Source organism: Paroedura picta, chromosome 7 (assembly GCF_049243985.1).
Source record: "Paroedura picta isolate Pp20150507F chromosome 7, Ppicta_v3.0, whole genome shotgun sequence".
In the NCBI taxonomy this organism is placed as follows: Eukaryota; Metazoa; Chordata; class Lepidosauria; order Squamata; family Gekkonidae; genus Paroedura; species Paroedura picta.
In genome coordinates this window covers 100,930,108-100,944,355 of record NC_135375.1, presented here as the reverse complement: position 1 = coordinate 100,944,355, position 14,248 = coordinate 100,930,108, and the positions used below count along the sequence as shown (strand labels likewise).

General features: G+C 47.9%; 1 protein-coding gene across 2 annotated transcripts in view; it reads right to left on the bottom strand.

Moving 5' to 3' along the window:
* The window catches only part of LOC143841429 (ephrin type-B receptor 5), a 181,860-nt gene that overhangs the window by 131,974 nt on the left and 35,638 nt on the right, over positions 1–14,248 (bottom strand). Inside the window, exons 1-2 of one of the 2 annotated variants that reach the window (XM_077345719.1) lie at positions 513–532; positions 16–237 (exon numbers count right to left, since the gene is read on the bottom strand). In XM_077345719.1, coding sequence (XP_077201834.1) covers positions 16–88 — 73 coding nt within the window. In that variant the 5' untranslated portion in view covers positions 89–237; positions 513–532. Of the gene's footprint in view, positions 1–15; positions 238–512; positions 533–14,248 lie in introns of those variants that run through there. The other variant, XM_077345718.1, reaches the window with a different exon arrangement.

The following is a 14,248-nucleotide window of genomic DNA, read 5'->3' as shown; positions in this document are numbered from 1 at the left end:
CAAAGCCACCCTTACCTTCTAGAGAAGCTGCCAAGCCAAGAAGGCAAGCCATCCAGAACCAGACTATTCCCATGGCTCTTCTCTTCATCCTTACAGTGCCGTTAGGGTCCAAGGAGCTTCTTGAGGAGTCCCGCCATCTTCTGTACCTCGCAGCAACCTCAGCTGACGTTCTGCCAGACAAGGAGGGCACGGCGTCTTCATGCGCCAAGCACAGGGGGGTCAACACGAAAGGAGCCACTGCGGGGAGACAAAACACAGAAAACTGAAAGGAACCATCCGTGTGAATTGCCACCCAAATGGTTCTCACTCAGCACCTCACCCTGAAATCTCCTCCCAGCTGGGGTCCCCAAAAAGCACTCCAAAGCATTACAAGCACACCAGACATTGCAGCTGGAAAGCATGATAAGGTGGCGCAGGGTCTTCTTTTAAAATCCCACATCATCTAGTCATAAATCATTCTGCTGGAAACACATTGCGTTATTATTTGGTCTAGTGCTCAGTTCGACGCCAACCTCCACTCCGTTGGTTTCTAATGACTTCTCCGGGATGGCCATTACAAGAATCTATATCTTCCTCTCCTCCTTACGCCTTCCCTCCCAATTAAACGAGGCACAGTTCGGAGGGAAGTTCTCTTGCACATGCCCCACTGAAGCAAACTCAGCTTTCCTATCCGTGTCGATCTTGTTAATCATTCGTTCCGTTGACTTTCCCGAGGAAGGACAAAGGGAAAGACTTATTCCCACAGCGGACCTGGTTTTCCTTGTCTCACATTGTCCAAAGGAGCACTTAGGGGCCAGAGCACTGACTCACCCGGCGCAGACTTTGAAGGCCGTGCAAAGTCAACCTGTTTGATCCTTTTCAGAGCGACTAATGGGGGCTTGTTTGCTAAAGGCCTGCCAAAGTGACTCACTAACCTTTCACCTGAAACCCAAACAATGGAGCATTCTAGAAGGGATCTGCTTCTGGTCAGCGCCTCTCTGGTGAGCTAGCACAACCTGGCAGGCAAGGCCCATCGTAATTTGAAATTTTGGAGGGAGGAAGGAGGGAGGGAAATACATCTTGGTAGTCCATAATGGGCTTTTCACAAGGGGTGATGTGCATATTGTCCCCCCTTTAGGCCCTTCAGCATCTACCCAGAGAAGGAAATTGAAAACCTGATTCAGATGATGATGATGATTATATACCATTCCTCTCTGCAAACAGAACGATTCATAAAACAATTAAAGTACCATAAAAACGTAAAGAGCCAGCTTGGTGTAGTAGCTAAGAGCGATGGCTTCTAATCCGGCAAGCCAGGTTTGATTCCCTGCTCCTCCATGTGCAGGGGGCTGGGTGAACTAGGGCTAGTCACAGCCCTGATCGTGCTGTTCTCACAGAGGAGTTTTGTCAGGGCTCCCTCAGCCCCACCCACCTCACAGAGTGTCTGCTGTGGGGAGAGAAAGGGGAGGCAATTGTATGTCGCTTTGTGACAAAGGAGGCCTTCAGGCAGTGAAAAGCGGGGTATAAAAAACAACTCTTCTTCTTGAAGGGAGTCCCATAAAGATTTTCTACCCAGTTTAACTTGTGCAACCCCGACCTTCTTGAGCCTGCTGGCACCTTTTGGAATTCCCACCCAGTATGGTGGGCAAAGCTCTCTCTCTTCTTCTTGGACTTGGAGAACAGTGATGATGAGGACATGGAAAGGAAATGAAGATGTTTTTTTCTCTTTTATTTTGCAGTGGCTGACGGTGGCGGGCAATGGGAATAGAGCCATTTGTCAAGCTGACGGCTCCGGTTTCATGCATTGTTTGAAGGAAAGCCGGATGTGAGTTTAAAAAATAAATAAGTTTGGTCTACCACAGCATGTTGGCAGCTGTTTGCCAAGACGTGGTGCCCCGTTGGCAAGCCTAAACTGGAAGTGTTCACAGAGATCCGGATGCATCCCCTGACATGCTCTGGCACATTGTCCTTATGAATGTGCCTTGCTAGGTCTTGTTTTCTTATTCCTCTCCTTTGGCCAGGGCTTACAGTCACGGTACGGACTGAATCCTTTGGCTGGCCCCTGAATGTACTGCAATTACAATGGAGACAATACTTTCTGGAAGCAAGTCCCTTGTATCAGACCACAAATTGCAAAGTAAACCACCCTGAGCCACAGTAAACCACCCTGAGCCACAGTAAATAAATGTAAACAAGCAAACAAACATCCTGCAAGTACGTTTATTTTATTTGAGAGCCAACTTGGTGTTCTTGTTAAGAGCAGCGACCTCTGATCTGGAGAGCTGTTTCGATTCCCCACTCCTCCAACTGAAGCCTGCGGGATGACTTTGGTCCTATCACAGTTCTCTCAGAGCTCTCTCAGCCTCACCTATCTCCTAGGGTAGCGATCCCCAACCTGTGGTCCGTCGACTAACTGGAGGTGGGCCCCGAAGGATGCCTTCCCCCCCCCCCCGGCCCTTTACTTCATCCACGATCAGGCAGGCGCACATGGTTGCACATCGTTGCAGAGAAACAAGCTCAGGGTTCCCATTGATTTGTCATTGTCATGAGTTAAAATTTCCATGAAAATAAAATGTTCCTTATGTTCATTGTTGTGGCGTGTCTGTATCTTATTTTGATGGGATGTTTAAACATTACCATAGCGACCAGAGTCAGAGAGCGTCAGGGCAGTGGGCCTCAGTAAAACTGTCAAGCGTTGAGTGGTCCCCGGTGATAAAAAGGTTGGGGACCACTGTCCTAAGGTGTCTGTTGTGGGAAGAGGCAGGGGAGGCGATTGTAAGCTCCTCTGAGACCCATGAGGCCTATGGGGTGATCTTGGACCAGTCACAGTTCCCTCAGAGCTCTCTCTGACCCACCTACCTCACGGGGTGTCTGTTATGGGGAAGGGAAGGGTAGATAAGCTGCTTTGGAACTCATTTAGGTACTAAAAAAAATGGTTCAAAAATGCATCTCTCTCTCTTTCAGCTCTTCTAGTACAGAGTCACCTGGGCTGGAGTCCTAGGATACCCTGATTTTATTTATCTGAGCAGACTGTCTCAGAAAAATACCGTTTTTATGCACCAATGGGAAGAACTCTCTCATGCAGCTGTCCTTTCAGAGTAAGATCTTTTCCAGGGAAATAAAAAACACTGCTGCTATCACTGTGGCACCACTGCCAGTATGCGCAGCTGCTCTGACTTATCCCCGGGGTACAAAAGGATGCCCCTGTGCTCCAGGGCTCTCTGGTCCAGCTGCTGTGGGCAGATCCGCTGCCAGCCTTTCGCAATCCAGCAAGTCGCTAATTGTGCCTCGGCAGTGCAGTCTTTGCTATGCAGCGTGTCTGCGGCTTTGGTTTATGGGGATGCGATTGAGGCTATGAAACCAGCAGATACTTTCTTTCTTTCCCCTCCCCCTTCTCCCCCCTGCCGTCTAAATCAAAACCGGCTTTTTAGATTAGTCATAATTTATTTAAGCGAGGAGGAGGAAGGGTCGGGGGGGAGAGAAAAAATAATTTCCCACTCTAATCCAGCCCGGCAAAAGCACACATGCTGTGGGGGAAAGAGCAAATTAGACCAGCTTGGTCGGAATAGCCATGAGTTGGCGCGGTGGTAGCAGTGACGGACACCTCTGAAGGAGGCATAGGAGGCATCCTTATCCAGTCACCCCCTGTCTTCTCTCTCTTTCTTCCCTATTCGTTTCCTTCTCCTATTAGTGCCTTGTTTCTGATTAGCAGAAAGACGTTATTACTATGAGCCCCAAGCTCAAATTGGGAGGTTAATCAACAAGAGCTTCAGGTGATAAATCAGCGAGGCCGCATGTTATTGGATAGGGTGGCAAAGCAGGCTTACTTCCCAAGGCTGTTTGGGTTGTCATTGGGATATTAATGCAGCAAGGACAAGAAAAGGGAGAGAGTGAACATATGGCATTGGTTTATTGTGAACACTGTAAGGGTGGAACAAAGGGTTGCCAACTCCAGGTTGGGAAATGCCTGGAGGTTTGGGAGTGGGGAAGGAAAGAGTTGGGGAAGGAGGGAGTTCAGCATGGATGTGATGCCACAGAGCCCCTGAAGCTGCCGTTTTTCTCCTGGAGAACTATTCACAGTAGTCTGGAGATCAGTTGTAATTCCAGGAGAATCCCAGCCTCCAGCTGGAGACTGGCAGACCTAGAGGGTTTTGTACCCTGGTTTTTACTACCCAAAGGAGTCTCAGAGCAGCTTACAATCGCATAGAGCAGGGACTATATTAGATGGCCTGTATGGTCCCTTCCTGAGCCTCTTGTGGCGCAGAGTGGTAAGGCAGCAGACATGCTGTCTGAAAGCTCTGCCCATGAGGCTGGGAGTTGAATCCCAGCAGCCGGCTCAAGGTTGACTCAGCCTTCCATTCTTCTGAGGTCGGTAAAATGAGTACCCAGCTTGCTGGGGGGTAAATGGTAATGACTGGGGAAGGCACTGGCAAACCACCCCATTATTGAGTCTGCCATGAAAACGCTAGAGGGCGTCACCCCAAGGATCAGACATGACCCGGTGCTTGCACAGGGGATACCTTTAGCTTTTTAATGGTCCCTTCCAATTCTATGACCCTATGATGCTATGATCTCCCGCTATTATAAAGGAAGCATAGGGTTTGGTAGATGCCAGGTGGACTGAAGAGTGAAGTTCTCTCTTCCCCGTTTTGTTCTCATAACAACAGCATGTTCTTACTTTTGGATAACAACAACCCTGTGATGTAGGTTAGACTGAAGTCATGTGGTCAGCCTGAGGGCACCAGCTGACTTTCATGGCAGTGTGGGAATGTGAACCAGGGTCTAATCAGATATCACACATCTACTGAGATGAAGCAACAAGTAAGTACAAAACATGTTGCTTCTCTTTGAGCCTGGGTTTGTTTTGGGTTTGCTTTTAAAAACAAAAAGTCTTGCAAGATGCTTTAAAATCTTGATATTGAAGGCTGTCCAGAAAGGCAGATGGTGTATTATTTACAACTCTCCTCAAAATACTTTCTCAGGTTTTCCTGTAAATGGTTCAAGGCATGGATCTCCCATCCCTCCCCTGGAGAGAGTGCCTGTCAGTTTAATGGTTCTTGAAATTTCCCTCTTCGCTCAATTGAGCCCTGCAAATCCCCTTTACCAGGAAGTTTTTTGAAACTTTCGCAGTGTTTCCATCTATGAAGAAAAGCTTTCTTGAATCTGAACCGTTGTACTTGATTTATATTTGCCCTCTTAGAAGGTTTCCTCACAAATCAACACCTACAGTGGTCCTGAATTGGTAGTCTTTCCTGCTTTCTGGGGCTTTCTACTCTTGAACAAGAGCAGAGTAGCAGGGTAGAAACCTTCGGAAACAGTGGTGGTGGTAAGAATTTCTAGCGGAAAATTCGCAGCACCTCAGGAGACTCCACAGCTGCATTCACACATGGCTACATACTGAGCTGTGGGCAGCCTACGACAATCATACAACTTCCACAAGACAAATATTTTGCGACACAGCCTCTGAATTTTGGTGGCTCATTCGGGCCCCTCCAAATGACGTCACCAACCTCCCGAGGCTGTTTCACTATGCAGCCATTTTTAGGGCACAATGACTCACAGGGAAGCATGTGTGTGTGTGCAGTGGGGGGGGGAGGCAGCGCTACCCATGCTTCAGAAGTGCTTGTGGAGGAAGAGGGCAGCAGCAGCAGCAGCAGGGGAACCTCGCGGGGAAGCGTTTGTGCAAGGCCTCACATGCAGCCAGCTTGGGTGACCTTGGGCCAATGCCAGTTCTCTCAGAGCTCTCCTCTCAGCCTCACCTACTTCACAGAGTGACTGCTGTGGGTAGAGGAAGGGAAGGGAAGGCAATTGTCAGCCCCTCTGAAACATGTGAGGCCTGCTGGGTGACCTTGGGCCAGTCACTGTTCTCTCAGAGCTCTCTCAGCCTCACCTACCTCACAGGGTGCCTGTTGTCTGGAGATGAAGGGAAGGTGATTTTGTAAACCACTTTGACTCATACAGAGAGAGAGAGAGAGAGAGAGAGAGAGAGAGAGAGAGAGAGAGAGAGAGAGAGAGAGAGAGAGAGAGAGAGAGAGAGAGGACTCAGCACCAGTTTGGGATGTGCTGAGACCAATTAAAAGGTTTTCTATATGATTTCTTCCTCTCCCCCCCCCCCCCACCCCTGCCATCACTGGCAACTTGCTGTCGCCCCTCCCTCCAAGAGGTCAGAATGCACCAAGCAGTTTTCAAAACACATCAACAAATTGAAAGATGGGTCTTCCCCAATCCCATACACCACCACCCCCTCCTCTATCGGACGGTCCTCACTCCACATTTTACCATCCGCCTGGACTTGAGGTTTGCTGGCTGGAAATGTCAGAATGGAAGCTGAAATGCAAACGTTTCCCTTCCAGAAACCCCAAAACCGCATAATGATTACTTGCGCCTGGGGCTGTATCGTATGTCTCTGCCATGCAAAGAGAATCTGGAAAAGGAAAGAGGGAAGGGCGTCCGACAACACCACGAAGAAAAAGACCCTGCGGACAGACGAGAAACGTCAGCCCTGTTCATGCCGATCTAGATTCATTCGGTTCTAGAATGTGCATAAAATCCAGGGGTGTAACTTAAAAATGGTCTCACAAACCACTCCCACCTATGACCCAGGGCTTGAAAGCATGGAGGAGGAGGAGGGGAAGGAGAAAAAGAAGAGCTGTTTACTCCCCCTTTTTACTACCTCAAGGAGTCTCAAAGCAGCTTACAATCACCTACCATTCCTCTGCCCCTCAAAACATGCACCCTGTAAGGTAGGTGGGGCTGAGAGCTGAGAGAACCCTGACTGGCCCAAGGTCACCCAGCTGGCTGCCTGTGTCTTAGAGGGGCTTACAATCGCCTTCCCTTCTTCTCCCCACAATAGACACCCTGTGAGGTAGACAGGGCTGAGAGAGCTATGAGAGAACTCTGACTGGCCCAAGGTCGCTCAGCTAGCTGCACGTGGAAGAGAGGGGAATCGGACCTGGTTCTCCAGATTAGAAGCCACCACGCTTACCTCTCTCTAAAAGAACATTTTTTTTTCTTGGGGAGGGGGGGTTCCTGGCAGAAGAAGCACTGCAGCTAGCCCATATATCAGCCAGTGAGCTAGCGGTAGCCGAGTTTGTCCTTCGCTCCTTGCAGGGACATGGGGCCATTCCGCACGACTTAAATGTAGCAGAAGTCTTACCTTTGGTAAACGCTACTAATTCAACGTTCCACACGACGTCACACAATTTGCAACACTCCTGCAACACTCCTGCAAAAATCGCTTAGTTGTAGTGCTTTTCGGGAAATCCAGAAAAGTGGATTCCCCCTGAGAAAACCGCTACAGTTCTGCGCACAAGCTGCAACACATCAGTGAAAGACATGTGCGTTCTCAATGTAGCGGTAGAAAGAATGTCCCTCCCCCCCGCTCTCGCCCCCGAATTTCCGGAGAAGCGATTGTCATTATTTTTTCCTTAGACCGGCGAAAGCAACGAACAAGCGAGGCTGCTCCGGCTAAAGTCCCTCCACAGAAGTGATTAAAAGTTAAACAAAGGTCCCTACTGCAAGTGTCTTTGAAGTTCCCAAGCACAACACAGCCCCCTGTTCGGCACTGTCCGTAATTTCGGCCACAAATCGCGCCCATGGGGGGGGGGTCTTTTTTTTTACTTGAGCAGTGTGTAAATAATTAATCGCCAGCTCCTCCGCCAGCAAAATAAGTCTTTCCGAAACAATGATTGAACACAGATTTGTTGCAATGGGTGTATTTAAGTTTAAAAAAAAAACAGTTCTTAAAGGGAAAGGGGCTTTTCGGGAGCATGAACACAACAATCCATTGGCTGTTCCGTTTGATTGACGGCCAGGGGCGGGAAGAAGCACAGAAAAATATCGCTTCCTTTGTTGCGATTCCAGCAAGACCGGAAACATGTGGAGAATGAATACAACGCTACTGCTATAGTCCACCAAAATAAAGGTATGCGGAATGACGAAATTCCACTATTTAATATAGCGTTTCTGCATTCTGAAAACACTTGCCAACATTGGTCCTTGTGCGGAATGGCCCTTAAAAAGCCTGGATGGAGGCATAGAACAAAAGTCAAAAGTTGCCTCAGGGCTGCCATGTCAACAAGAAAGGCAGCCCAAGGATCTGTCACTTTTCTAAGAAGCTATTCTTTAATTGAATTATTTAAGAAATAACACTTTGGTGTTTTTCTGTGAGCTGCTTCTGCTCCCTCCGGAGAGAAATGTGGAGAAAGAGAGAAGCCATTTGCTGCTATGCTTTTGGAAGCCAGAGCATGCTATTTGCACAGTTCATCCACAGGGCTAGCAAGCAGGCATGCACACAAAAGAAATTTGCACCATTTCAGATTTGGCCTGAATTGATTTGGGTCGAATCCCAAGCACCCTTCCCTGGCTCAGTTCTGGCAGAACGAAGTGATTCCGTGCCATTAAAGTCAATGAGAAATTTTCCGTTTCCATCTACTCTGTGGTCTGAGAGGGTGGAGGTTTGAGATAGAGACAATGAATCTGCAGCATAGTTGCAGCCCCCCCCCTCAAAAGAACCCCCAAGCTTCAAAAATATTGGGCCAGGGGGCCCAATTCTATTATTTATTATTTAACTTCTATACCGCCACTCCCAGCAAGCTGGCTCCTTGACACTCCTTTGGGTAGAGAAAAGTGGTGTATAGGAACCAACTCTTCTTCTGTACATCCAGACTGAGGGATGTAGAGTCAGCTTTTAAGGGTTAGTGCTGCCATAGAGCCAACATTTTTCAGACCTATCCCAAATTTTACACACATGACTTGTCAAAAGTTGGGCAGTACAAAGCCAGAAACATGGTCGTAATTGAAAGCAGATTGAGTAGAAAAACTTTTTCGAAATAAAATAAAGCCCTCATCCCTACACTTCACCAGGATAATCCAGTGAGCAAACACAGCATATTATATGTACATCTCATCTCCAGTTACCACTCTAATGTAGCTTGACATGAATCAGAAAGAATTCAGCAGTCAGACAAGAATCTGAGCTCAAATCCGTACTCTGTCTTGAGGCCTGATGACCCACTCACTGTCCAACGTAAGAGCATAAGAGAAGCCATTTTGGATCAGGCCAATGGTCCAGCCAACCCATCGCTGTGTCATGCACTGGCTGAAATCCAGTTGCCATCTGGAGGCCCACAAGCGGTGCCAGAAGCCCTCCCACCATGACCCCCCAAGCACCAAAAGCACAGAACATCACCGCCCCAGATAGAGCGTTACATCTAAACCTTGTGGTTAATAAACACTAAAGAACGTCTGCTCCATATAAGGATGTAAAGGAAGCCATGTTGGATCAGGCCAGTAGCCCATCCAGTCCAACACTCTGGGTCTCACAATGGCGAAAGCCCAGGTGTCATTAGGAGGCCCACAAGTGAGGTCAAAACTCAAGAAGCCCTCCCACTATAGCCCACAAGTGCCATCTCTGCCCCAGACATCTATACTCTGTAGCTAATACCGGGGGCTCTGTTTAGCACCTTTTTCTCCTGCCTTCCTCCACTGCATACAGGACAGCACACCCTGTTCTCTCATCTCCTTACTATCCTCACAGCTTCTGCTGAGGGGGTGTGACTGGCCCAGGACCAGAGAACATCATGGTAGAGCAGGCGTTTGAAGAAGAGTTAGGGTTTGATGTAAAAAACACATCTAGTGGCACGCCACCTGAAACGGATATGAATGTGGATGTGACGTCCATTGTCCCACTCCAGGGAACACAGGAGGAGAGGGTGGCTAGCCAGGCCTGGCCTGATCCCTGCTCGCTGAACCACCATCACTGGCCATCTTCCACAGCCGGTTCAGCCCTCAGGAGTGCGGAGTTGGCAGAAGATGGGTGGCGGAGGCAGCACAGCGAGTGGGGTTCAGAGCTGGGCCTCGCACCCATTATATTGTGAGTGTCCTGCATAGTGCAGGGGGTTGGACTAGATGACCCATGAGGTCCCTTCCAACTCTATGATTCTATGATTCTATGATTATATTATATCCACCCTCACACCCATTATATGGAATGTGTTTCCACATAATGGCCGAAAATCCATTCTCATGTGTTTTTTATACCCAAGGAGGACTGCCAGGAGGAGTCTCAAAACAGCATACAATCACCTTCCCTTCCTCTCCCCACAACAGACACCCTGTGAGGAAGGTGGGGCTGAGAGAGCTCTGAAAGAACTGACCTGTGAGGACAATTCTAACAGAACTTTGACTGGCCCAAGGATCCCCAGCTGGCTTTGGAGGTGAGGGGATTCATGGGCTCTCCAGAAGAGGCCACCACTCTTAACAACCACACCAATTGGAAACCAAGTCTCCTAGATCAGGGCTAGTCAACCTGTGGTCCTCCAGATGTCCATGGACTACCATTCCCATGAGCCCCTGCTGGCAGGGGCTCATGGGAATGGTAGTCCATGGACATCTGGAGGACCACAGGTTGACTAGCCCTGTCCTAGATTCTGATCCAACATTCTAAGTACTATGCAACGTTTGCTTTCACTGGTTTGTTGAATGGGTAGAATGGGAAAAGAGAAACTTCAAATGATCCCCTGAGGTCTTTGGAGTAAAGAACAGGATTAAAATGTAAGGGACAGACAGATTTACCCCTCTTGACCTATCTGTAAGGCTTGAGGAACTGCATTTCAGTACATCTAAAGACGTGTGCCTGCACACGAAAGCATGTAACCCAAAATTAATTTTTTTTTGGCCTTACAGGTACCACTGGACTCAAACTTCATTCTACAGCTTCAGACCAACATGACTAGCCATCTAATTCCGCCCAAGATAGGCTCGTGATTTTGATGGGAGAGATTTAAATGCGTGTTTAACTGGCCCACAAAAAAATCAATAGGACTTACAATGCAGTCCTAAGCAGAGCTACTCCAGTCTGAGCCTGCTGTAATCAATGGCCTTAGACTAGCCTAAACTCACCAGATTAGTTTAGGACTGCATTGTGCAAAGCACTTAACTTCGCCAGGAGCATCCCTGTTGTTCTAGATTTACCTGGGGGGGGGGGTGAGGAGTGGGAATTCAAGTGCATCCTCCAAGGGAGCAGAAAGGTTTATTTGTTGTTCCTGAGCTTTTCTTTAATTGGTTGACTCAACCAAACAGCTTCTATTTCTGCTGAGGAATGATCTGGAGTGCAAATGAGAAACTCCATTGATTTTAAAAGGCCTTCTCTGTGCGAGCGCCTGAGATTCTTCCCTGAAATCAATCCCTGAAATCAATCCCTGCCCATTTGGCTAAGCAGAGAAGAGAGAGGATGGCGTTGTGCATGCGTATGCACTAATGTGTCACTTAACAGCGGTGGCTGCATTTGTGGTGCACTGTCAGCAGGCGTGCTGTGCAAGCAAACCTATGCGCACTTGCTTCCGTCAGCAATGAAGGCGGCCACCTCACTCTTGGTGTCTCAGCCTGTCCAGTTCACACGCACAAAGTCCCCAAATACGAACCACAGGGACCCTTTGGATTCAGATAAAACTTGGCCAGTGGTTTATTAAGAGCAATGTGTTGCACGGGGAGAGAATAAAGTAATGCCCATGTTGTTGCACCACTTTCTGTCTGCCATGACCTCATTCCGTGCATGTTAGATAATGCGCTTTCAATGCGGTTTCACGGCTGGATTCTCTTCTGTGAAAACAGGAACGCCTACTTCTAAAATGCATTATCTAACGTGTGCGGAATGGATCCTGAGCGGAATGGATCTCGGAGCTAAGTAGGGCTGGCCCTGGCGGGTGCTTGGATGCCAAGCAGAGGCAGGCCATGGCAAACCACCTCCTCTTTTTGTCTCCTGCCCCCAAACCTTGTGGGTTTGGGAGGTGTGGCTGGATGGTGCTTGGGAGTTCATAAATTGGCTTTCAGATACAAGGAACGGCAAGGATTTGGAAACACCATGTTCTCCAGTCTCCCCTTCCACGATTCTATAGCTACTCATAGACTTAATTCTCTAACCTCTGTACCACCCTGGCACCCGGGTATAGGAGATAGAACAGACTGGGATCAAGGGGACTCAGGTTCGAATCCTTGCCATAGAGGCCACCAGGGTGACCTAGGGCCAATCATAGATTCTCATCTCAGCCTACCTCACAGGTTACATGTACAAACCACCCACATCCACCCTGATTTATTCTGCAAGTCCACCCTGAAATTGATACACTTTTTAAAGGGAGAGTTTGATGGCCCCTTTAAATTGTACTTCTCTGACCAGCCAGAGATTCCCAGCAGGGAAATGGACTGAGAATATTTTGTCTGTCCCCATCTGCTGGGCTTCAGACACCTCCAGACCATCTGTGTCTGGGTCCCTTTTTGAGCTTCCCGTAGGGAGCACTTTACAGTTACACTTTTTCTTCATCTAGTTTGCATGGCCTCTGATTTCTTTTCACTTCTCACAAAGAGCAATAACTGTGGGAGGACCCTGTAAGCCAAATGTCATACCCAAGGGCCTACAGGCAGGGTTGCTGAGTGGCCTGACCCGGGCAGGGGTCCCCTGCTTTCCTGATGCACCTCAGACTCTCAAGCTCTGGAAATTAATCAACGGCATTGGTGGCACATGGAAGTGACATCACCGCACCAGGGTCATTGGAAGGGTGACGCTCTGGTTCTTGGGCAAAACTCTATGGTTAGAAGCAAATTCTGTGAACAACAAAAGAGGGAACAAAATAACCCAACTGGTGTATACAAGCTGCATAACATTAGAGGCTGAGCAGCAGAAGATTATAAATGTTAAAATATAAATAGATGGTCATATGAAGGAAGAAAAAGAAGAAGAGTTGGTTCTTATATGCCGCTTTTTCTCTACCCTCTTTCATCTCGTGCTTTTATGAAGCACCCTCTTTTATCAGCAGGAGGGGAAAGGAACTTTCGGATCTTTCCCCTACTGATCCTTGGGAATTGCCGCCCGGAAGCACAGCTACAATTTCCTTCTCTGGGCACCGTGTGTTCAAGCAATCTGAAACTCATTTATGCCCTAATTGCCATGCCAGAAAAAGTACACCTGATGTCGCATCCGTAACTTCATCGCTGCTTCGCCATAAATTGATTCATCTCGGTTCACAGCGCGGGTGACTACAAACAGCATCTTTTCCACCGAAGCAGCCATGTTCTAAGCGTCTGTTTCAAGTTTCCCGGGGCCAAATTTTCCAGTTCCTTCCAAATGTCAGAAACGAAAGGATTTCCAGACCGGGTTTTAGTGATTTCTCCTCCTCTCTGCCCCAAGGCAGGGGGGGGGCAGGCAAGAATCCTTCATGGACAGCTGCCTCTGTCACACAGGCTATTTCAAGAAAACCAAATCAGCCTCATGCCCTTGAAGCACCTTGCAACTATGAGGACAGTCCATGTTTTTTGGGGGGAAAGCAATAAAAACCAATTACATTTGCAATAGCTCCATCTCTGCTTCTCCCTTGTGTCTGCAAAGCACCTTGTAAATATGGAGGAGAATGGCCCGTATTCTCATGGGAAAGCAGACAGTGCTTTGCGTGCAGAGGGTTTCCAGGTTCGAGCTCTGGAATCTCTAATTAAGGGTAACTCAGGTTCCAATGTTGATGAAAATCTCTCTCTGAAGCCCTGGAGGACCACAGCAGAAACATTTTGGGCTAAACAGACTAAAGGTCTGACTCCGGAGAAACTGTCTTTATCAGTCTGAGATCTGGCCAGCCATTGTGGATAGGTGAGTGGGTGGGTGTACTGCCAGGGTTAGCTTGGTTTTTATCACACGCTGGAGAATTCTCTTTCAGGTCTCATGGCAGGAATGCAAATCCCGTGCTAAATTGTTGCAGAGCACGCGTGAAGAAGCTGGTTTTTATGCCCCGCTTTTCACTGCCCAAAAGAGCCTCAAAGTGGCTTACAATTGCCTTCTTTTCTTTTCCCCACAAGAGATACCATGTGAGATAGGCTGGGCTGAGAAAGCTCCGACAGAACTACTCGGCGAGAACAGCTCTAACAGGTCTGCGCCTTAGAGAACTTGGTCATCTCTTCTGTGATCCCCAGCACACTTAGAATTTGTAAGTCATCACAACAGAAAATGCAGGAATCCAGAGAGGAAAAAACACCACTATGTAAGAATGCAGCATGAACAAGCACATTGGTCTTTGAGCTACTTTTAATTATTAAAGTTAATATTTTTAAAACCTAATAGTATTTTATTTGTGTAATTTAATCCTTCATAAGCCACCCTGAGCCTCTGTGGCAGGGCAGGATACAAATGTAATAATAAATAACAAAATAATAATAATAGTAGTAATAGTGCAGGAATATTATTCTTATCAAGCACACATACATACATACATACATACATACATAC